Genomic DNA, 24,914 nt, shown 5'->3' with positions numbered 1-24,914 from the left:
TTTTATGTCCACCAGTGTACCTGTACTTATAGTCTTCAAGACGACCTACGGCAACGTAGGTCGGAAACAGCTATGGAACATCGTGCAGCAGGATCACTTCCCTGGGAAGCTTATACTCTGTTCAAGTTCAACATTAACAAGGTTTGGTTCTCTGAGGTCTAAGACGAGATACGACGGCATAATACCTTCATACGAAGGCATCTACAACCTCGAAATTATAGAGGAGCTCTGCGATATTGGAACAGTGGTGACATCAAACAAAGATATCAGCAGCAAGATTCAGCAGAGACGCCAACTGCTGAGATACAGAAGATTTTGAAGAATAACCACACTTGGCAAGCATGATTGTATGTCTTGTTTTGGAGCTGGAGCTCTTACAGATCAGAGACAATGTCTCAAAAGAATACTCTAGTGTGTAGTTTCATAATTCGTTACTAAGTTGCTAGATAGATCTTTCAGATATTTGTTATAGGATAAAGACACAATTTAAAACAGTAAACAAATACTTTTTGTCATATGTAGTTTAGTAATAAGGCCTGATCGTAGACCATAATTCCATTGAAGTAGAATTACGTTTGAAGGTTTTCTTGACGTCTACCCGGCAGACTCCGGATACTTAAGATCCGTTGTTTAAAGGCGACGAGCATGAAACTGGTATACCGTTTTAGATAAACAATTGGTGAAAGAGTGCATCACTCAGCATACCAAGATCGATGACAGCTGTGGTGATAACAGAAAAAGAAGATTTCGAATGTAGATTATGAAGCTGATGACATCATTATCTCCAGTAGCAGATCTAGCATAATGTGCATGCATTTGAAGTTCAATTGGCACTCATTAGCGGTAAGTTATCTCTAACAGATATCTCATTGAACAGTACTTGATGCAAACTTAACTCTCTGTTATATTTACCGGACAAGCAGCAATCAATATCCTAAAATACGTAACTCAACTTCTCTTGTTTTCTATGGTTCTTTCTTATCGGTCGGTACGGCAACTACGCTGTTGCAGATAAATACACCAAATGTTCTACCACCTACACTCGATAGCTCCTATCGTTGCTAGTAGCTACAACATTATATGCATTTCAGTTCCCCTTCAAACACCGTTGCCCCTTTATCAAAGAACAAATAATGTATGGTCCGTACTTAGAATTACCATGTCCAAAAAACGGCAAATCACTCAACCGGTAAATTAGGACAGTTCAAAACTTCCCTCAGCAACAAAATATACTTTTCGCAAACACATCCGTTTGCCCACGCACCGAAACTAGACACACTAATTAAAATATTCCTAGTATATCCTTACATAAATAAACATTATCATTTTCAGCGCTCTATGATTAACTGGCTGGGTTTTTTGCTGCCAAAAACTAAACAACTCCTTCCTCCGCTCAAACCCTTCGTGTTTGTTCCACAGTTCCCTGCAAATCAAATTCTTTACTTTACCCCTTTCCTTATTGCGATAACAACGCTCATCGATGAGTTTAACTGTAATCTGAGTACACAGAAGCCGTCAGAAGAGCAACACCAAATCCATCATAAACGCATCTCACCAATACCACCCAACCCTTGCCGGATCCCGCGACGGATGCGATGGACTACCAACGCACGCTTGGATGCGCTTTACCCGCACACGCTGCATTTGTGTGCATATATAAATCGCGCAATTCAAAATGCCCGGCACGCATGGCAGAATTATTGCTACATTTGCGGAAACACACGTGCATGGCGTGGGAAAGAGGGGGCCTTTTTGCAATGGCCAATGTGCACCCACAGCCGCCTCGCTTATTAACGCTCGACCAGTTGTAATGTACATCCGTTCGAAACGGACACAATTTATGCCATCGCTCCAAATATCGCGTTGTTTCGCGGAAGACATGAGCGCACATGCCACCCGTAATATCGATCCTCGATCGGGGAAAACTTTATTTACAGCCATGCAGTAATCAGTCCAATCAGTGCGCTGCTCGCTGGACTGGCGGGGCAAACTGTTTGAACAACCGTGGCAAGAACCGAGATAAACAGGACATACAGAGGCCCAAGCCTCGCCTCCATTAATCAACCTCGGCAAGACGACGAGTGAGCGAGCGATCTTAAATCATTACTTCAAACTCCCGGCCTGTCATCGTGTGCACGTTCTCTGCCATTGTTTACCGGCTTTGGGGATGGTAATTAAATCCTCATCCCTTTGCGTTACTGGCAAAGCAATTGCACTAGCTGCTAACAAGCAATTGGAAAGAAATCCTGCAGTCCCGTCCGGTACGGTAAACAAAAACAGATGTAATCTCGATGCAGTCAGAATGTCCCACTCTCACCAGCTCCCTTTTTTTCCTTCCCTTCACAGACATATAACACGAACTGAAATGAAGCACGATACATCAGGATAATCTGCCGCGTCCGTTCGCAATCGTCCGTTTGTAACGTGTTCGTGCAAGAGGAGAAGAAAAAAAAAGAACAACGGAAAAAGGACAGGATAAGGTTTGCTTCTTCTTCTCGATCGATCCTCCCTTATTTCCTCTCAAATGCCAGACCAGCCCAGGGGGGGGGGGGGAGGGGGAGGAGTGCTTACAGATCACACGCCCGCTCCTTCCCGCAGAAAACGCTCCAGCATTGTATTGAATTAAACTAAATTGAATTCCTTTTGATTGAGATTTATCGATTCGTCGATTTGTACGTTTCCTTCTGGGTCGTTTTTCTCCCAACCACACCCCTCTCCCTCTTCCCCTTCTTCCACTTTCTGAAGCAGGGTTTTCTTTTTCTTTTGCCTCCAGGTTGTTGTTTTGCCTTCCCAGAGTGCCGTTCACCAGACAGTTTCACCATCCATCGTGGTGACGTGACGCCGTCCCATCGCGTAACTCCCTCGCTCCTGCTCCTGCTGCGGGAGGAGAGGACAGACTGTTTTGTAGCCTCTGATAGTGACAGCGAAATGGAAAATTAAATTTTCGTTACAGCGCTGCTGCACAAAAATTGAAACAGCTGTTTCGGTTCGGAAATGGAGGCGCCCAGCACTTCATCACCACAACCCTGGGCGAGGGGGGGATTCTGGGGAAAGAGAGCAGGTTGGATGGTATTTTCCCCACTCCCGCTTTTGCCTGCTCCCTCCGATTAACGATCCACTGTAACAGGGAAGCAGCCTCCGAAACTCCCACCGGACACTTGTCAGCTGCTTAAGAGCTGTCACGTACTTCACGCAAAATCGTGGGAACGGGAAAGGCACACACACATACACATTGATCCCTTTGCTGCGCACACACCTGCGAGGCAGCGAGGCATGACGAGCTAATTACCCAAGAGAGGGAATGGGGAGGGGGGGGGGGGGTCACAAGACCACTGCTTTCCAATCCGTTGTACCAATCGCAAATACCGCGCGCTCACACTACGATGGACAATTAGCGCCCTGTGAGGAGAGCCTGTGTTCGGTGGACCTTGGGGTGAGGCCGCAGAGATGGATCCACCCCCCCCCTTCCCTCCCCACCCTCCGCTTGAAGATAGGATAGGGCGGTGGAGGGAAAGTAATTCATTTCGGATCGGTTCAAGCAGATGAAATTCAATTTCTGCTTCGCGCACTCTCGGGGGGCGGTGGATTTTTGGGGCAACGGCAGAAACGGAACACACCTGCAGGGCTGAGGGTTGCGTTTGGGGCTGGGGATGCGAGGATTAGATTTGTGGCAGTAAAATAGCAACCAATATTCGTGGGATCGTCCTCGCGCCTTGTCCCAGCGCCTTGTCCCAGCGCGTGGGTTTCGGGGGATTGAACGTTCATCTACCATTTCGGCACGATTCCAATTGGAATGGTGATGATTGCTTTCGTGCAGCGTGGAGCGACGGACGGACGGACATTGTATCCTTTCTCTCTGCCAGTTGTTTAATTCTATCTTTCTTTGGGGCGTTCATCCATGTGTGTGTGTGTGTTTCTACCACACACACACACACATGGACACACTGTAGTAGAAGTGACCGCGGTTAATCCGGAAATAGCACAGTTTGCCACTGCTTTGCGAGTGGCTGGTGGTCAACCTTGTGCACCTTTTCCCCCCACCAAAATACCCAAAACGCCACGGTAGGATGACAATGCTAAAAGTGAGGTTAAGTGCAAATAACACACCCCTGCAGGGTGGGGGTTTTTGGGGTCCGTGCTTCAACTTCTTTTTGTCTGTTGCACTGTGTGCGCTAACCCGTGAGAAGGTGACATTCCAATTTCAAGTTGTGGGTTTTGGTGCCACCCACGCTCGATGGCTTTGGGGAGGGGAGGGGGTAGGTTTTGGGGTGATCTTGAGCTTTCGGTACGCTCACAGAGACACACACACACATAGGGACATATATTTTAAGAGGTCAGCCCCGACAAAACCCGCCTCGGCACACCTTTTGACACGTTGCAAACAAAACTAATAAGACCGGAAGACGGTTCCTAAACAAGCGGCCCATTTCCCCGTTTTGGTCAGAGGTCGGCAAAGGCTGGGCCACGAGGTGAGTTCCTATTATAGGCCTACCTGTAGTGGATTTTATAAATCTAATTTACAAATGAATCCAAAATAGTAGGCCGTGAAGAAATGTTTTTTTTTTTTTACTGGTTTAGTTTTGTGTATCTTGTGTAAAATGTAACCTAAAATAAGGTTTTGGGAAAGAAAATTATCTTACTGGACTTTCATTGTGCCTTTCTAAATCAAATCATGCCTGTTTTGTTGAGTTAAGTACAACCAAGCTTTCCATTTATTAATTGAATATTTTTTTTTTGCTAAACATAAGTTAGGCTCATTTCATTATGTTCAAAATGTTTGCCAACATTTTTTTAATTAGTTAATAGTTAAAAATACCCTTTTTAGACATTATTTAAAGTCAGCTATGACTGATTATTTAGCTGTTCAACCAGCATCATTTGTTGTAGCATTTTCAAGCGTTAAAATAGTCTTAGTACAGTTCAATGTATCATCCAGAATCCTGGTCACGGCACCAATGTTTAATATAACGATTACGGACAATGTTTTCTTTCTGCATTTCGGTGTAGCTTTTTTTCCTTATTTTTATATTAACTGTTGACAAAACCTACCTATATTTAAAAACTTCTCGTGACGAGATAAAGACGAACGAACTGCTTATTTTGCTCACGATCACGATTAAACTGACAGGGTTTACGTGCCTGTGGCTGAACAGATTGATATTTTTATGATCTTTAGTTCACACATAATGAAATATTTGACGTTTTGTCTTTAATTTATTTTACATGTTGATACAAAATACTGTCTTCACCATACATTAGTAAACAACAGGGCTATCAATTACAACGATTTGCTTTTTGAACTAAAATATTTAAATAATTATTTAAAACAAACCCCGTCATCATATGCTCGCTCTAGTAATGTATTAAAAATAATATTATTTACCAATTCTAAGATAACTTCCATTCCTTCGGTTTGTCTCCATTTCTTGGCCAGTTTGCCTACACCTGCCATACACTCAACATACTCACATCCATTTCCTTACAAAGTGTTCTGCTGGCCTCCGCCCCGCCGGACCATTTTACGTGGAATTTCGTTTCCTTGCGGCAATTCCATCCAGTGGAAAATGTTTCCTGCTCACTCGTTTCCTTCTCCACCCTCCAGATCTCCAGCAAACAGCGTGTCAATATTTATTCCCGTAAAATCCTTGTCGCCCGGTTTTGAGGAGGGGGTGGGGAAAGCTCTCTGCTGGACACCGAACCAGACCGGACGTGCAGTGGCAGTGGGTCCACCGAGAACCATTTAGGGAAAAACGGGGAACAGGGAGATAAATTAAACCGTCGCAACCACAACCTCCCACAGTTCCTTGTAAACTGTGCTTCGGCAAAAGCACGGCCTCTCCGTGCACGAATCTCTCGACCATTACCGTGCAGTGAGGGTGTGGGGTAGTGATGGGTCTCCCCCAGGAGGCCAACAGCTTCCCTTAATAAGAGAGTCTAACGAAACTTTGCTTTATTTGTGCGCGGTTCCGCGATAGATACCTTTTGGGGCGCGCTGTGGCGCAGTTCCTTGAAAAGCGGACAAACACACACACACGCCGAGTGGATCTGAATTGAGTGTGGTGGATTTGAAAGGGAACACCTCGTACTATTTAACAGCAGAATTAGGTCGCAATAAGCATGTGTTTCTTCTAACGTTAGACCGTAGTTGAAGGTACTGAAAAAACGATCAAAATCCCCACCTTTAGTGTCACGTATCGTCTCCATCATCGGTTTGCCAAATTGATGCTAAATAATACTACTTTTCAATCTATCCCTCCGCGGACGTGAGTGTTCGCTGTAAGCAAAGCAAGTGCGGGTGATAAATTCTCCCACCGCCAGAGCGTGTTACCGACCGAGGTTTGCCAACTCGCGGCAATGATCCGCTTTTGTTTCTGCTCCGTCCGTCATCTGTCAGCATATTAAATTCGGCAGCGGCAACACAAACCAGAGGGACAACCTTTTAACTACGTCCGGCTATGCGGCTCCGGATTAGAATTAGAATGTCCTTTTGCGTTATTGTTGCAAAAGTTTTCGGTTGAATGTTTTCGGTTATTTTATCATTTCAAACGACCCAAAGGGGGATTTGTTGGCGGAACAACGAAATATTATCAAACGACGCGTGTTTACATTTTAAATGTTATTCGGATTCTAATCCAAAGTGCCGGATGGCGAGATCGCGGCACGATTTATGGGACGCCACATATCGCCCACATATGTCCGTTTATGATAAACATGATGAATGTGCTTGAATTAAATTGGAAGCTTGCATAGGTTATGTGGCGGATGTGTGAGATAGCGTTCGTTTGTCAGATGGTTTGACAAAAGTGGTGTTGAAGGTGTAGGGTTTGTTTTTTAAATATAAAATAGAAACAAGCTTTTGAAGTGTGTTTCTAATAGGTGGATTGATTCTGATGTTTGTTGCCTAGTTGATGTCAGTCAATGAGTCATCGAGTCTGAATGATTTCAAATAAATTCAAACAAGCTAATTTTAAGAAGTGTTAGTAGTTGTCTCGGAGTCATCCGTAGTCATCCGAAGTCGTCCAGATTCGTTCAGATGCTTCTGGACTCATCTGGATTTGCGAAATCCGGTTTTGATTCAGAGTTTTCAGTTGGAAGGATTCAATGTTTCAGAGTGGAAGTCGGATAGTCCCTGGATTCAACTCCGAATGACACAATACTACTACAATACCCCTTCATGGTAGGAATTTGGTAACAATATTGCCTCACGCCCGTCCGGGCATAACGCCTGAAACTATGCAATATGCAGTGTGTTGGTTGCATACTCTGTTCGTTTGGTTTATGTGTGGTAGTTCTTTTAGATTTTCTTATAATTTTTGTCTCAGTTTAAATATGTTAAAGATGTCTTTGTTTACTTGTTTGTCATTAAATATATTGGCCATATTAAATTAAAATATGAAAATCAGTTTCTTGCAAGAAAACTTTTCACAAGTTCAAGCCAAATTCAATCTTTAGTCGAATGCAAGTGTATTATTGGTTAGGCGTTTCGTAATCTTAAATTAAATTATATTATTTAATTGGGAAAACATGTATGATGCACAAATTTAAACATGTTGGTTACATAATTTCTAGATCCAAAAGCAATTTTATTTATATATTGCAATATTTATTTAAGTTCTCACTCTAAACGTCTAATGTATGTACATAAATATCTAATATATGTCAAATTATTCCCTTAGCTTCCTCACAAAGATGCAAAAATGTCCTCTAAATAGTGTAAACAGTATGAAGCAAAGACAACTCCAAACAATAAAACAAGTACCAACATTCGCTATCAAAATGCAGACCCAATTTATCGCACAGTTCCGGTCCTCGCTTCCAGAGGGGGGAGAAAAGAAAAAGGCAAATGGTTTGAATTAAAATTTATAGCCCAAAACATGAGACAATCTGTAAACAAAAACGACAACGAAAAAAAAGGACAACCCTGGACCGCGACAGCCCTTTCAACACCTACCGAATGGGTGGCCTTTCGCCCAGCCCAATAAACCATTGTGATGAATTCGTCTTTTCCTTCCCGCCGATCGTCTTCTTCCATTGCAAGTCTTCCGTTCTGTTTCTTGTGACAGTTTTTTTGTTCTTTTGGCCCGTCCATCTCTCACGATCATCACACAAACCTCAATAAAGCCTAAAAAACTCCATCATAAACTTGCCGCCAATCCTTTATACCATAACTGAGGGGCGTGAGGTTGCCCCTCAGCTTGGCCCGACCGTTGACAAACACACGCTCAGCTAGATCACTTTAGACCAGAGAGCCAGAATAAACAGATAGCGAATCATAAAGCGTTCATTGAATTGCTTCCTTACTGGTCGTAAACACAGCACAGCCCACGCCCTCCAAACCCACCGGATTTGAACGCCCCGGGGGGAGTGGTGCAGGAGGAGGTGTTTTTGAGGTTCGGGTTGGAATCCTTCTTTTGTTCGCTCCGCTGTTTGCCCTTATCGCCCCATACACATAGCGTAAACATCATAGCCAAAAGTCATCCCTCCGCAAAACAGGCCGACCGTGGCTGGTCGCGTGCCCCCCAGACCTAGGCCTAATGGGAGGGAGGTTCTGGGTGAAATAAAAGCTAAACCTCGCGACGCGAAACAAATCAGCAGCAAAAGCTCGCAAAAGCGACTGAACAAAACGAATGAACGAGTTAGTTCCGAGCGTTTTTGGGGCAAACGTGTGGAGGGCAGTTTTTTTCTCGTTTTCATTTTCGCTTAGCGTTTGTTGCTATATTCCCTCACAGCACAGCAAATTCCGCTGCATTTCAGAGCGGTGGCGCTGTAAGTGGTGCTCGTTCCAACTCGTTTCTGCCGAGATTCGAAAAACTGACAAGCGCCTAGGAGGGGGGAGTAAACTGATGCGAAAGATAAATAATTAATTTTAAGCCAGTAAAAAGTAAGTCAGTCGAAACACGATTCACAGCAACAACATGAGCAAAAGAAGAAGAAAAAAAGAAAAGATACAGCACAGTGCGTTGTTTTAGTGGGCGTGTGATAAAAGGGAAAATAGAAGAATGGTTGGAAGAATGTAAAACCGATCCCAAGCACAGCGGTAAGCAGTTAGAATAAAGTGTAATTGAACGTGTAAAACTGGCGAAATGCTAATCCCATCTGCTGGCTATGTGGTTTGAAGCTTCCTCTCGCAAGTAAATTGACTGTGGCGTTGTAAGTTGAGGATACAGGAGATGAAATCAAACGGTTGGAACGATGTTCCATGAACATAATGCTGTCCTATCAATTTCATTTAAATAACTCATTTTGAACAGTTTTGCTCAATTTTTGATCCAGTACAGGGCGCTCCTGCATGAGAGGGTTGTAATACGATGCTCTTGCTATCGAACGCATAATCTTTTTATGAAGAATTGGAATTCAATTTCTGATGGAATACATTTTAAAATATTTCTCATTAAAATATTTAACATTCAAATGTTAAAAATGTATCTCAAATTTCAAATAAAGCGACTTACTGGCTACTTGACAATTCAGTAGTTGAGCATTGTTTATAAAAATACGTCACAAAATGCATTGGAATAATTGATTATATTTATTTTTTATTGAATTTTTCAGACTCAAAAAATTATTTTTGGTTTATATATGAGCAACAGCATTATGTATGCCAAAGTGCTGTAAATTGCAATAAGTGCAATGTAACATAAACAAATATTTAATCCTTAAAAAAAATAAATTTCCAATGACAGTTAGTAGTTTTTTCTAAAAAAAAAACAAAAAATTTAAACATCGAAATATAAAAAAACATTTTTTTAGTGTTCACAGTGCACTACCCCCTTAAACCGATGCAAAACCAAACGGGGCAGCATTTTCTTCGCTTTATGTAACCTACGTCATCTCATCGTTTTATTAATTATTTATGTTCATTCGCGCACCGATGCACAGACGGAGACTTTGGCAGCTCATCATCCTTTTTATTGTGTTCACGTGCATTTATGCTTAGATTTGCAAGGATTTTAAGCGAGCTTTCGATAATCAAGCTTCCTCGTGACAATGAGTTTTCATGTCCCATTGTGCACTGTGGGTCGCTTCTTTTGGACCAGAATTTATTTCTACAAGTACCTCGCCTATTCGCTGAAAATATTTCAAAAAGGTGAACTGAAACGACAAATTTATTGTAAATTGTAGAAAAAGCTTCGCTGATGATCTCCATTTCCTTTAGTAAACTTTTACGCTCATAATATTGATTTGCAATGTGCATTGCTGATTGTGTGTACTTTATTAAGTTGATTTCAATACCACCGAAAACAGGATAAAAAGAAAACACAACAACCGACCATTTTTTTGCGTTTAAATTGCTCACAAAAACAAACTTCCTACACAGTGCAACGGTCCGTTCAAAACGGCCGCAGCGGGCCCGCTTGCTTGACATTCATTTTCTTGCTCAGCGTGGTGCGTTTATAGCTCTCGGGCTGAAGTGCCCTTTTCTGTTCCCTCCTCGTGGCGCTAAAACGCGTTGGAAAAAGCGAGACAGCAATAGCTCATTCTCTATCGTTGTCTCTTTTACTCTACTCCATTCTTTCCCACATCGTCATTTCTCGCCGAATGGCAAATCCAACCCAGCCCAGCCTGCTCGGCCTGCTTCATTTTAAAAGAATTTCTCAGACAAAGAGCATCGTTTTTCACGTGAACTCGCCCCAGCGAGGTTGGTAGTTCGGAACAAAAAATATTACTGTTTGAAACAAATGCGGTCGTCGTAGCGCACACCACAAAAGCAAGCAAAGTCGTTTTCCTTCCGTACACTGTCCCAAACAAGCGTATTCCTTTCCTTCGATTGTTAATCGATTGTTAAAGCCGCCTTTTCTCAGCCTCCGTCCCACCGTGTACCAAATGACCGATGAACGGTAATTAAATACGGTGGCCGCCGCCGCACGCGCCATGTTGCAAATGAACTGAACTTTCGCTGCGAAAATCAAAGCATATCAGAAACAGGCGACAACGACGTAGGACGGCGACGTCAGCAAAAGAAATTATATATATCGGAACACGCCAGCCAACGCCCTCCATCATCCGGTCAACCCAAAAAGCGAGAGAGAGAGAGGGAGGACAGTTCCCTCTATCTCATGAAGAGTTGCAATTTGGCTCGGTCAAGAACAAGTGTGCAGCATCATCCCCACCGAGGCCACAACGGGAAGCGCGTTTGAGCGAAAAACTGAACTGAAAATACGGTATATTTCAACTGCAGGGAAATCTGCAACCAAAAAACCCGTCAAGTAGTAGCAAACAGTAGCCTCGTTTTGGCCTTCTTTCCACACACTCACACATACTTTCACTTCGTGAGGGTGGTATGTTGGTGTGAAGGGTAAGGGCCAACGAGGGCGACGACACACAACCCAGCGCCCTCCACAATTGATGTGAAATTTCATTTCCTCCAAATGGTAATTCCACATCCATTGGCTGCTTATCTGGAGCATTTGCTCAGATGGGCCATGGGCAATCGTGTGTACGTATGTGTACGTGTGTGTATGAGTGTGTATGTGCGTAGATTCTTGGGCGTGTGACTGTCGCTTTTTACGGTCTCAAAATTCGACTGTTTTTTTCTGGCACCTGTGACCACCAGGTGGTTTTTATTATCCATCAGCAGTTGGCATAATCAATTGGCTTTTATGGGCGCTAACCTTTGTGGTTTCTTTAATTTTTTAAACAGCTCCTCTCGGAACACAACGTTCCAGGTAAAAAAACAGGTAAAAACGCCATTTCAGCTTCAGCAAAAAGGTACACAAGACGAAAGGCAAAAGAAAAGACGCAAAATGAAAAGGGTGCTGGTTAAAAAGTGATAAAAGTTTCTGTTTAAATTCGCACAAATCAGGAGTTCTCATAAAATTTTGGCTCATCATATTTCCGTTTTTTTTGTTGTGTGCAGTAAGATTCATTGATGGAGGATTCTTTAATTGCCTTCCTTTAAAGCTCTTTGTTGCCCCGTCAGCAGCAAAAGGCCCCTTTCCCAGTGCACTGAAGCGAGATAGCATTAGCGAAGCACAGACAGGTAGATAGGGAGAGAGAGCGAGAGGGATAGAATATTTTTATGGTCATTCTGTGGCCACTGGAGGGACGACTTTCGAGAAACGAATTGAAAACTCCGTGTCAGGTAGTCGCCATCTTTATTTCCGAGAAGCGCACAGGCCCGTTGTAAGAAACGTAGTAGGCAAGAGCGAGATAGAGCAGCAGCCAGACGACGGCAGTAGAGCCATGAAACACACGCACACACACCCCCCACCTTTTGATTGCCTCATGTGTATGTGTGCGCTCGCGCGCGTCTGTACGTGTCAGTGTATTGAAGGCATCGGTCATTGCAATAACGTCGCTAACGCGAAAAGTACCCACAGGCGGCGCGCAGTAGTAGTAGCAGTGTGTGTGTGTGTGCGAAACAGTGTGATGATGTGTGGAGAAACTCTCGCTCTTCCCCGTCCGGCCGTCCCTTTCCCTCGTATATACGTACAAACGAATTCAACACACATTCACCGTCGCTTCACGTAGTAGTTCACGAGAGAGCAAACGGCGTGCACGGCCGTGTGCATCCGTGCGACTTTTTTTTGTCTTCTCTTTACTGTTGTTTGATTGCAGAACAAAACCAGTGTAAATCAGTACTAGCATGTAATTATCTAACCAATTTTTATCTTAAACCCCATCACGCACCGTCCCTCCCTTCAGGTACCCGCAGGTTATATTTTAATATGTAGAGCTTCACGTGCCGATAATATCAGTGAAATTATTTATATCCACCTGCTGTTTGTTGCTGGTGGTGGTGGTGGTGGTGTTTATCGCTACACCTTCATATGGGGGACATGACGCAGCATTTGGAGTACTTTTCCATTACTTGTTTTTTTTTTGTTGATTAATCGGCTCTACCGTGCTTTTTCCAAAAGCGGTGTCCCTCTTTTTTCCACTTTTGTTTCCTTCCTGCGAATGCATTGGTGTGTGACGCGCGCTGTTAACAACCCAATTTTGAAGCTATTTTTAGAAATGAACACGCGCTCCCTCTTGCTCTCACATACGCGCGCGCTCTCTCTCGCTCCTTCAAAGCGCGTGTTCATTTTTTCCCCTCTCTGTGCGGGCGCCGTACAGTAGTGCTGCACACGCACACTAACGCACATGTAATTGGCAAAAAAGGAAGAAAAAAAAATCTAGAACATTACATACGCCTACGCCTTCCAGAGAAGTAGGCGCAGTAAAAGTGCATGCTTTGTCAATACATCCCGGGTACGGTGATGATGTAGTAAAGATAAAAAGAAATAGAAAGTTCCCCCACACACCACCGGTTACAAGAGAAGACGAAAAAAAAAACACACACACAGTGTAAATGTAAAAACCCCTTACTAGTCTGTGGTAATAAGTTTTTGCGCAAATCATGACTCAATCATTCGGGGAAGCATCTCACCTAATCTCATCTATTTGACACTTTATTTTCAGCTTAACGCAAGCAAAATGTTGGTTTAGCGCCCGCTGAATGGAAAAAAATCTTCCAAACACCATCCAGAGTCCCATGTATGACATTTCCATCTTTTTTTTCCTCTTTAGCTGGTTGCTCTGTTGTGTTTAGGGCTGTGTGGAGGAAAGGGTGGAGGAAAATGACTCCCACTCCACTGCCTTGCATGAAAATGCACACCACTCTGCTGCCCGTCCCGGGAATGATCCAATGAATATGATGATGATAATGTGATGATGATGCCGATGATGATGATGATGATGATAATGCTATGATGTTGAATGGAATATGTTGTTTACGCAGCGGTTAATGTATCAATTTAACACGCCACATAGCGATGAATAGCGCATTAGTAATAGGGCTGGTCGAGTCGGGTCATTACAGTTTAGTGGGAAGAGAAGTGGAGGGACACGTAATGATTGTTGTGATTGTGTAGAAATTGTCATGATTCACCCACTCCGTATTGTGGTGCCACAGCAATATGCTCCCTTTAGATGTTATTATGTAGTTTTGCCCCCTCATCCACATGACACACATTTTTTTTACAATTTTCCCTCCCATTTGCATCTTTCTCTTTCGGTTAGATTTAACAAAAAAAAAGCGAAAGCAAACCAGTGAAACATGAGCGATCCGGAAGATCTGGAGGACGGCGAGATCGAGGATGACGAGGAGGACGAGGTGGTGGCGGTACGGCGGCCGGATGATCCACCGCTGATGCCGCCCAAGCCGGTCGACTACATGGAGTACGAGGCGGGCGACCAGCACCATCCATCCGTCGCTAGCGATGGTGAAGGGAAAGCGAATTCAAAGCCGTCGCAGCAGCAGCAGCAATCACCGCAGCAACGCTCCTCCAAAAAACCCGCCCCGGTCGTGGACGACTGGACGATGAAGGTGGAGCAATCGATCGCGAACGCACTGATACGGGACGGCGTGCAGCCCCCGATGCCCTCGTCCGTGCCGCACGGGCACGAAAAAGACGATTCCGTCGGCCACACACCGTCCAGCAGGAAGTCGCGCAAGCGCAAGCGAGCGAACCGGAGCGAACAGCAGCACCAGCTGCAGCAGCAGCAGGGTGGAAAGCAGGCCCGGTTCGATCCGGATGGGGACGAGGACGATGTCGATCTGGAGAACGAAATGCTCAACGTGCGGGGCAGCAGCCCACAGCAAGCCATAATGGGAAGGGGTGGTGGTGGTGGTGGAGGGGCCGCCGATTCGGGACGGTCCGATTCGGAGGCGGACGATACTCACTACTCGTCGGACGAGTCGGCGGGTGGGCGCGATCGGGACGGCGGCCATTACCGTCGCCCCCGGGGGGACCAGCACCAGCAGCAGAGGGAGCGTGATCGGGAGCGTGAACGGGAACGGGAGCGTGAGCGGGAGTACAACCGGAAGAAGCGGAAACAGGCGCGCCAGGGCAGGGGCAACAACAATGGCAAATCGAACCGGGACGGCCGGAAGCGCAAGCGGGACGATTCGGATGTAAGTATTTCGATAATTGAGAGAGAGAGGACGCTTTGAGAGTGGACCGACTTGACTGACCGATCTTCTTGACTTGCAGGACGAAAAGCATCGCCCGACGGGACCGCGCAAGATGGAGCTGTGCAAGTTCTACCTGATGGACTGTTGCGCGAAGCGGGAAAAGTGTCTGTACATGCACAAGGACTTCCCGTGCAAGTACTACTACCTGGGCATGAAGTGCAAGGAGAAGGACAAGTGTCTATTTAGCCACGGCGAACCGCTGGCGGACGATCTGCGCGCGATCCTGCTGAAGCATCTCGAGACGGCGCCGCAGGAAATCCTGGGCAGCTTCCAGCGCATCAGCCGGGACAGCGCGATCGGCATGCTGAACGCGACGCACCGGAAGCTACAGGAGCGGTACGGTGGTGGTGGTGGTGGAAAGCACCACGATTCGAAAATCCCTTCCCTGTTGGATGTGGTCCCGGGTGGAGGAGGTGGCGGTGGTGGTGGTGGACACATGCACAGCCCCAAGCACGGCTCTTCCCGCCGGTCGTCCCGCTGGGAGGAGGGCGGCCGCTCGAGCGATGGAGAACCGCCGCACGATGGTGGCGACTGTGGGGGCGATATGACGATGCAGCTCGCCGGCGTCATTACGGCGGCCCAGATCAACGACCTCGAGCAGATGGGCATACGGACGCTGGACGAAATTAGCCAGCTGACGGTGGCGCAGCTGAACGAGCTTGGGCTGAGCATTACGCAGATTCACGATCTGCAGGTGCGCGCACTCAATGCGCACCGGCAGGCAGTCGCCAACGAACGGAGACGACCGCGGGAACCGTCGGCACCGGCACCGGCCCCAGCACCAGCACCAGCACCAGCGCCAGCCCCTCCGCCAGCTCCGGCAGAAAAGCCAAAGGATCTCGACCTGCGCACACTGCCGGGCGTGGCAGAGTCGCTCCTCGGTAGCCATAGCAACGAACAGAACAGCAGCAAGAAGGACGTTGACATGCGTGTGCTTCCAATGGGTGGTGAGCAGCAGCAGCAGCCGGTGGCGCCTCCACCCAACAACGAGACCGCTGCAAACCTCGTCCTGCCCGGTCTGGTGCTTCCGAAGCCGCCCACCGTCGACTACTCGCAGTACATCAAAGACTCGAATCTGGACGAGGAGGACCTGGATGCGGTCGCCACGGCGAGCAGCCTGCTGAACGACCCGCCCGAGGACGACGATGACGATGACGATGATGAGAATCATCTCAAGATCAACATCGCGGAAGAGGAAGAAGAGGAGGAGGAGGAAGAAAAGAAGAAGCAGTCTGATGAGCATGAGGAGAAGCAATCCGACGAAGTCGGTGGGGCTGGAAAGGAGGAAGAACTTCTGCTTCCACCGCTGATACCGCCCAAGATTGACTACGCCCAGGGGCTCGGGGACATACTGAAGTTTGGCAGCACCGCGGTGGACAAGAGTTTGGCCCAGCTGTCAAGCGGTGAGTCGCCCCGTTCGCATCGATCACCGTCACCGGTCGCAAAGGAGGACGCACTGACCGACATTTGGACACCCTCGATGGCGGACTCGACCCAGAGCAGCAGTGCTGGTGGTGTTGCCCAAAGCTTTGGACCTTCCTCGCAACAATCGACGACGACGAAAGCGTCCGCCAGGTCAGCCACCGCGACCAAGCGACTCGGCGGTACCTCGATTTACGATTGGTGCGACTCGGATGCCGGCGCCTCATCACCGTCGGACGGGGGTGGACGAAATTCTCCCGTGACGTCATTGTCGTCGTCGTCGGCACCGTTCCGATACGGTTCGCTTCCGTTGGACATTGACGATCCCTACTCGGCGACGACTGCCGGGCGGGAAGCGTCGAGCGAGCTGGGCTTCCCGTTCAAATCGATGATGGCCAACTACGTGCCGGCTACGGAGATCGATGGGTCGATCGGTTCGCATGCACCGATTCACTACAAGGTAGGTAACACAAGTACACTGTTTACCAAACCATTGTCGAATGTAAAACATTGTTTCTCACCACGTGCAAGAAGTTATTCCCCATCACTTTGATATATTTCATTTTCAATCATTTTTAATTTCTTAACCATGATTTTCAACACTTTAAAGGTCTGTTTCCATCGTTTTTTCACCAGAGCGGGTTTGAAGCCGCATCTCACCAAGATTTGTATAAGATTTTCAAAATCATTATTACATGTATTTTGAGGCATTTTTATAACAAAAGAGAGTACCAATAAGAAAAGGACGAAGGTTTAGTTTTAGCTTAATGTGCCGTGTAAAGCAAAAATCTGATTACAGGGTTTTCCAACTCACTTTCGAATGTGTACATCAATATTCACCGCCTGCAATGTATTTCAACAGCTGGCACATATTATATTGGCATCACAATTAAATTCCAATTCTTGCACATGTTTTTCGACACACCACAAATAACTGTCAAGCTCAATCCAGCTAGAGGCGTGTTGAAAATCATGTGGAAGAGTTGAATCATTGCAGGGGTTTACAAGCCACCTTCGAAAGTAAACGTTGTTATTCACCACGTGCTGCAGCATGCTAATCCACATCAATCTGATAATTCATTCCCCCATCATCATAATGTTTAATTTCCTTAGCATGATTTTCAACACGTCTGAAGCTCTGGAATGAGTTTGATAGCTCTTTGTGATGTGTTGGAAATCATGCTGAAGGCATTAAAAATTAATATGATGGAAATGAAATGTCCGATCGATGAGTATCGATTTTGCACGCGGTGAATAACAATTCGAAACTAACATTCGAAAGTGACTTGGAAAACCCTGTGAAATTAGTTTTGAAAATCTTGTACAAATCTTGATACGATGGCAATTAGTGATGGGAAATATGAGGTTTTCGTCGGAATCGACTCCAGCTAACTCCAAAGTTTTCTGGAATCGATTCCGGATAGTAGGTCCAGAATCAGTTTCCGGAATTGGTTTCAAAATCGGCTCCAGAATCGCCTCCGGAAGCGATTCCGGAATCAGCATTGGTTTCGGAATCGGAATAGGCTCCGAAATCAGATTTGGCTTGGAAATCGGAGTCGGTTTCGGCGTCCTCATAAGAATAGACGTTTAGATCCGTATTGATAGTCACTAAGAATCAAAATTTACTTGTAAACGATCCATTCTCATTGAGATTCCCGGACTGATTTCGCTTCCGAAACTTTTTATTTCAATTCAAGAACTGATTCTCATTTCGGAGCTAATTTCAATTCTGGAGTCAATTTAGATTACCATTACCGCAAATTGCGATTCCCAGGACGATTCCGATTCCAGATCCAATTCTGAATCCTGAAACGGCTGCGGAAACGGCTCCGGAATTGATTCTGAACACGGAATCGAAATCGGTTAGATCCGACTCCGAGCTCCCTCCACTAATGCCAATAGACCATAGAAGCGTTGAAAATCATGCTGATGAAACAACAAAATACTTAAATGGAAATTAAATACCAGCTCGATGTGGATTAACCATCTTGCACCCGATCAATAACAATGTTTATATTTGAAATTGACTTGAAAAGCCCTGCAATGCCCTTCTTTTGCAAAAAAACGAAATGACCCCCTCTGATTTCTGATCTCGATTTTTCTCTCCCGCCAGGTCTACGTGGTCGATGTGCCGAAGCCAAACTATGGCGCGCTAAGACGTTCGATGGTTCGCCCGGTCGGCACGAAGGACCCCCGGCTAAGGCGTCTGTTCGGGCTGGCAAGCGACGATGATGAGGATCGGGCGAGCGACACCAGCGATGGCATTAAATCGCCCGATCCCACCCCACACGCTTCGCCACTGTACGGCAGCTCGCCGTCGGTGCACGCTACCGCTGCACCATCGCAACCGGCCAGTAAACCCGCACCACCCCCCGTAGTAAGCGGTGGGCGACGGGTAGATCCACGCAAACGGCACGCCGAAATGCAGCAGGAATCGGCCGTCAAGAGTGTAGCGGCGGCTGCGGGCAGCGGCAACAACCATAACCACCCGACGCCCCAGATCGACGTGCAGACAATACTGCAAAAGTCGCCCTGGTACAAGGACCTCGGCTCGAAGCACAAGATCATGGTGAACCAGCAGCTGGCCATCCTGTCGTCCGAGATGCGCAAGTACCACAACTCCGACCGGACGCCCGAGCAGCTGAGCGAGTTTATGCAGTTTCTCGGCGGCAACGGGATGCTGCAGCAGATCCTCACCTACCTGAACGTGTTCGTGGACGATTCGGTCAAGTTCTGCGAGGTGCCGGTCGTACCGAACATGCCGCCGCCGGCCCTCCCGCCGCCCAACATTCCACCGCCGATGCTGCCGATACCGGTGCACGTGCCGCCGCCGCTCGGCGTTGTACTGCCGCCGACTGGTGGTGGCGGCGGCAATGGTGGTGGTGGTGGTGGTCTGCCCCACCAACAGCCAAACGGCCCTGGGATGTTCCACGGCCCGAATGGTCCCTTCGACCAGGAGCAGCAGCATCGTGGTGGCGGTGGTGGCGGTGGATTGCCTCCCTCGATCCGGCCGGGGCTGTTGGGCGTTTCGCCCAACATGCCGTTCGAGCAGTTCCTTGCGATGGGCAATGTGAACAGACACGGTGATGGTGACGGTGGAGGAGGTGGTGGTGGAGGAGGAGGAGGAGGAGGAGGTAACAATGGCCCACTGCCACTGTGGGTGCAGGGCAATGGGGGTGGCGGAGGCGGAGGTAACAATATGCGCAACATGCGCAACAACAACCGCATCGGGCACAACTTCCGCAACAACAATGATCGGTGGAATAATGGTGGGCCACAGATGATGGGTGGTGGTGGTGGCAACAATGGAAACGGTGGCGGTCCGGGTAACAACAATCGGCGAAACAATGGCAACAACAATCGGCGCATGGATCGGAAAAAGTAAATCCACACCCAGGAACACACGCCTTCCAAAGAGAACGAAAGACGAATGAAGAAGCAATAGAAAAGAGGGAGAAAAAGACAGAAAATGAGAGAGAAAGGATCCTTTTTTAGAAAAGCTTTATTGCCCAGTGCCCGCGCTCCTGTGCGAAACCGCCCTGTGGTGGAGACGGAGGAACAAGCGCATTGTTGCCGATTTGTTGCCACCCCCCATCTCCCCCAAGAAGACTTACTCAGCTGAATAGACACAGAAGGGGCGACACACGCGCATCGATGGATGAACACGAGATTTGTATGAAACGTAGAAGAGAGACAGACAGAGAGAAAAAGAGAAAGTAATATAGGATTGTTATAATAAGCCAAACACTGTTTCATCACACACACACAGTTCGTCTCTGCCGCAGTGTGTGTAGAGAGAGAGAGAGAGAAGAGTGTTGGTTTTCCTTCTATATACTTAAAATGGAAAATAAATTATCAAACTTTTCGTGGTACACACACACGCGGGGGTACGCACGTTGTTGCTACTACATCTCTCACCCTCCAAAAAACCCGATCGTGGTGTGTTTTGGAGGGACACAGAGAGAGAGAGAGAGAGAGAGAGAGAGAGAGAGAGAGAGAGAGAGAGAGAGAGAGAGAGAGAGAGAGAGAGCTCGACAAGCGGTTAGAATCATTTTACTCTATCGTTAAACAATTATACTTGTTTCTGTGTTTCTGACGATTGAGCTAGAGAGAGAGAGAGAGAGAGAGAGAGAGAGAGAGAGAGAGAGAGAGAGAGAGAGAGAGAGAGAGAGAGAGAGAGAGAGAGAGAGAGAGAGAAAGGTTTAGCACATTTTAAAAAAGGGACAGTTAAAAAATCACGTTTTATCTGCATTGTTAAATCGTGCTAAACGGCAGGACAGGACGACGTATTTACACGCAAATGATTATTGTATTTTTTGGTTAAAAATATGTTCTCTTTTTTTTTATTCTGTACACAACAAAACTCTTTCACAAACACAAACACTTGTGTGTTGTTGTTGTACAGGCACACACAGCAAGACAGCAAGACCTATTAAAACATATTTATATGCATCATACTTATGTGCTTCCTTGCGCGTTTATTTTTTGTGTGTGAAAGTTTTAATCAACTTTCGACACATACACACACAGAAAAGCAACAAGCAATTGTGTAAGAAAGAGAGAGAGAGACTGTTTTGTGCAGGAATCTTCTTTACATTCCCACATTCGAAAATCTCATTCGTTTTTTGTTTTAATCCCCCACACACCAGAAAGGGACCACACTTAACGGACAAGCAAAAGTGCGTAATCAGAGAAACGTTTTTTTTAATTTAAAAAAAATCGTGCCAAATCAGCCCGTTGTCCCACCCGGAAAAGGGGTTTAAAAGATCATCTTCGTTCGAAGGGGAGGGGTGGCGCTGGTGGCACAGTTGGCGTGCTTCCCCCACCACCTTAACATTGTGTGTGACCCTTGGCAACCCTTGGATGGTGCTGATGGTGCTGATTAAAACACGCGTTTTTGGTAATTTGTTAAAACGGCCTACTTTTCTGTCCATCGTCAATCGTCCTTCTAGTCAGTGCAGGGTTGGTAGAGATGGTTAGGACATTTTTGTTAATTGTATTTTAGTTCGTTTGAATCCTGCGAAGTGGAATTTAATGTTGGAGAAAGTAAGACAGGGTAGTCGCGCGCACACACTGTATAAAAATGTGAATAATAAGCTACAAATAAGGTGTACTTGTACAATAAAACAAAACTTTCAAAAGAAGAACTTAATTGTTTTGATATAAAAATGTGGACATGATGCAATAACATTTATTTTGGCAGAAACAGAGAGAGTGAGAAATAACAGAAAGAAACAGATTCTTGGCATTGACTTTAAAAAGAATTACCTCTTCTTCATCGCTATTTTAAAAACAATGCTTATCGCTCGTTGTACAATTGTGGCGCATTTGGGGCGTTTGTGAGTCTTACATCCCTCCAGTAGAAAAACGGACGAGGGGGAGCTATTGCTTTTACGGGTTAAGCGCTTTGGCCGCAAACCTGGGCAGCGTGAAGGCCGCCCGATGCACGTCGGTCGTGTAGTATCGCAGTCCCAGCTGGTCAATCTCTGCGTCCTCGAATTGACGGGCCGGCTCCCTGAACTCCGTCTCCTGCGCATGCATACACACACATTTTCTCGCGTTAATAAAACTATCGGCGCAGTTTGAGTTCAATTTCCACTCCCCCACTTACCGGATTGAGGCTGGCGATGAAGAACCCGATCTGGCCGGTCGGGTAGCTCGGCACCGCGGCCAGCCCGTACGTGACGCGCGGGAAATGCTTCCGGCAGTAGTCGAGCGTTTCGCGCACGTGCCCCGCATCCAGCCAGAAGCTGCCGCCCTGCGAGCAGATGATGCCGTTCGGCTTGAGCGCCCGCTTCACCAGCTCAAAGTACGACTCGCGGAACAGCGACTCGGCCGGCCCGATCGGATCGCTACTGTCCGTGATGATCACGTCGAACGCACCCTCGTGCTGCTTCATGTACTCGAACCCGTCGCCGATCGTGAGCTTCAGCTTGGGCGACTCGAACCCGCACGCCATGAACGGGAGGTACTGTTTCGAAAGCTCCACCACCCGCTCGTCGATCTCGACCTGGTGCACCTCCAGCACGGCCGGATGTTTGGCGACCTCGCGGGCCACACCGCCGTCCCCGCCGCCCACGATCAGGACGCGCTGCGGGTTCGGATGGCAGCAGAGCGGCAGAAAGGAGATCATCTCCTGATAAGCGAACTCATCCCGCTCCGTACACTGGATGATGCCGTCCAGTATCAGCACCACACCGTGCGATTCACTGGGAAGGAAGGCAGCAATTCGGGGAAAAAAGGGGGGGAAATAATGGTCCTAAAAACGCACATGTTTTTGGAGGAACGAAAGGCAACGTGGAACTCGCGTCCACATACACACATACCTCTGGATGATCTTGATGTCTTGATACTTGGAGCGTTCCTCGTGCAGCACCTGCTTCACCTTGACCGAGAAGCACTGGCCGGGCCAAAGTTCGTTGGAAATTTCGGAAAACCACTCGGAAGGGTTCATGGCTGGGGACGCTCTTCTTCTCTTCTGGATGGCAAACACAAACAGAAAACACACGAAAGCAAACAGACACTTGTTGCACGTTCGGTTCGGCAGCCAGCAGCCAACGCAATTACCGACTTCACAGGCGACGGCGACGACGTTAATCAAAACCGTTTTGCTGTCCAGTGCTGTCTTCTTCATCCCTGCATTCTTTCGCCCCCGGGTCCGGGCTTTGATGACGTTTCGGAATCTGTTCTTGTTTCCATCTTTTTCGCTCCCTTTTCCATGCGGTGTGCACGATTTGACGTTTATTTGAAAGGAAATAGAAAAAAAAGCCCGTTGCTGATAATCATCACTCCAGCCGTCGTAGCCGACTTGGATGGGGGGAGGGGAGTTCATATGTTCGGCTACAGTTGCGCTTGCTTCATGGCGGCTCGGTATTGCTGCAGCTCAACGCCTTCCCAGTGTTTGTTCTCCACCTTTGGGAAAATTCTGCAAAATTAAAAATTTATTAAATTATTGTTCCTTCAATGATCGTATTTTCTTCCACCTACCGCTCCTTCAAATAGCTCAAAACGTCCGCCTCCTTCTCTGACAGCCCTTCGAAGTAAGCGTCCAGATTGAGCTGCACCAGCTCGGGCGTCTGCATGCCGGCCAGAAACGTTGCCGGACCGGGCATTTGTAGCGCATGGTGCATCGCCAGCTTGCCCAGCTCCACGCCCTCCCGTTTGCAGTACGCTGCCGCTTCCGCACACACCTCCCTCAGCTGCCGATCGGCCGGATGCCACGGCTGTGGGCCACCGTTCGTTAGCAGCCCCATCCCGTGGCCGGAAGCGCAGATTAGGCCCATCTTATGCTCCCGAAAGAAGGGAATGTACTCCTCCAGCGAATCATCGAACAGCGTGTTGCGACAGTAGCACAGTACCGTATCGAAGCGGCCCGGCGCTTTCGTTATGATTTCCCGCAACACACCGAGCGGGTAGGCCGAAACGCCAATGAAGCGTAGCTTTCCTTCCGCCCGCAGCGCTTCCAGCGTCGGCAGCGTTTCGTTCAGCACAATGTCCAGGTTGGGCGCAAACTCGACGTCGTGGATCTGCACCACATCGAGGTAGTCGAGTCCGAGCAGTTGCAAGCTTCGCTCGACACTCTGGCGTGTCTTTTGCGCACTGTAGTCGAACATTCCGTCGTACTCGCGCTCGTAACGGCTCACTTTTGTGGCCACGTAGTAAGCTTCGCGAGGGATGGCGCGTAGCGCCCGTCCCAGTACCTCCTCCGACCGTCCCTGGCCGTAGTAGGGGGCGGTGTCGATGTAGTTGATGCCCCGCTGGACCGCATGCTTGACCGCTTCCAGTGCTTTCGCTTCGTCGAGATCGCTGAAAATGAGGTGTTCAAAGAGGGACGTTTTAAGTTTAATGTACAAAGTAAAGATTAACCATTCTCTTACCCGTAAAGTTGACTGAATGTCCCGGTGCCGAACGATACCTTGGACACCTTCAGGCCCGTCCGCCCGAGGGGTAAATACTCCATCCGTTCCACGCACTCCTTGAGGTGAAAGTTTTCCACAAAAGTGTCCATTTTCACTTCAATTTCGACGAGGTAGTTGAGGTAGCAAACGTTTGGTTACTTCTCACGAGACGAAACACGCACACTAATAGAAAGTATTTGACTCTCGTCAGATAAGGAAGAAGCTGTTCTGCTCTGTTAACATTCCAACGATAAGAGCATTAATTGGTATTATTTAAAGATGGACCAAAAGCGGTTGATGGTCAAACATTCGATACTGATGGCTCTTTCTCCTTTCGACTCACATTGCCAAGCTTTCATCTCTTTCAGTTGTCTCATTGTGATAATATCTATTTTATGAATATGTTTTATGATTGATTTACCGACACACTTGGGTGTGTGTTTGCATGTTTCTTTCTTATTTTGTTTCTGTCGTTCGGTAGCGGTTTTGTAAGATGTAAACAGCGTTTGTTGCCAATCGGTTTCTTTGTGTTTTGTTTTGCCTCTTTGACAATGTAGTTAAACACACACACACTCACATACACACTCACATGCACACACGAATTTTGACTGACTGGCAACTTGTTCGTTTAGACC

The 24,914-nt window shown here is 47.1% G+C and overlaps 3 protein-coding genes across 3 annotated transcripts; 1 reads left to right on the top strand and 2 right to left on the bottom strand.

The window, feature by feature from the left end:
* Positions 1 to 10,592: 10,592 nt before the first annotated feature.
* On the top strand, positions 10,593 to 20,548 carry LOC120958614 (protein suppressor of sable). Its single transcript, XM_040381531.2, has 4 exons — positions 10,593 to 11,162; positions 14,005 to 14,899; positions 14,979 to 16,841; positions 18,495 to 20,548. The coding sequence occupies exons 2-4, from the start codon at positions 14,042 to 14,044 to the stop codon at positions 19,764 to 19,766; spliced, it is 3,993 nt and encodes a 1,330-aa protein (XP_040237465.2). The 5' UTR covers positions 10,593 to 11,162; positions 14,005 to 14,041; the 3' UTR covers positions 19,767 to 20,548.
* LOC120958617 (spermidine synthase) lies at positions 20,510 to 23,213 on the bottom strand. The gene is made up of 3 exons (XM_040381538.2): positions 22,708 to 23,213; positions 21,993 to 22,590; positions 20,510 to 21,910 (listed from the first exon to the last, which is right to left on the bottom strand). The coding sequence occupies exons 1-3, from the start codon at positions 23,211 to 23,213 to the stop codon at positions 21,773 to 21,775; spliced, it is 1,242 nt and encodes a 413-aa protein (XP_040237472.2). The 3' UTR covers positions 20,510 to 21,772.
* LOC120958616 (uncharacterized) lies at positions 23,090 to 24,758 on the bottom strand. Its single transcript, XM_040381537.2, has 3 exons — positions 24,259 to 24,758; positions 23,369 to 24,187; positions 23,090 to 23,306 (listed from the first exon to the last, which is right to left on the bottom strand). Exons 1-3 carry the CDS (start codon positions 24,387 to 24,389, stop codon positions 23,222 to 23,224), a joined length of 1,035 nt encoding a protein of 344 aa, XP_040237471.2. The 5' UTR covers positions 24,390 to 24,758; the 3' UTR covers positions 23,090 to 23,221.
* Between the last annotated feature and the right edge of the window lie 156 nt (positions 24,759 to 24,914).

The sequence above is a fragment of the Anopheles coluzzii genome, chromosome 3, assembly GCF_943734685.1.
Source record: "Anopheles coluzzii chromosome 3, AcolN3, whole genome shotgun sequence".
Taxonomy (NCBI): Eukaryota; Metazoa; Arthropoda; class Insecta; order Diptera; family Culicidae; genus Anopheles; species Anopheles coluzzii.
This window is presented reverse-complemented; position numbering and strand designations above follow the sequence as displayed.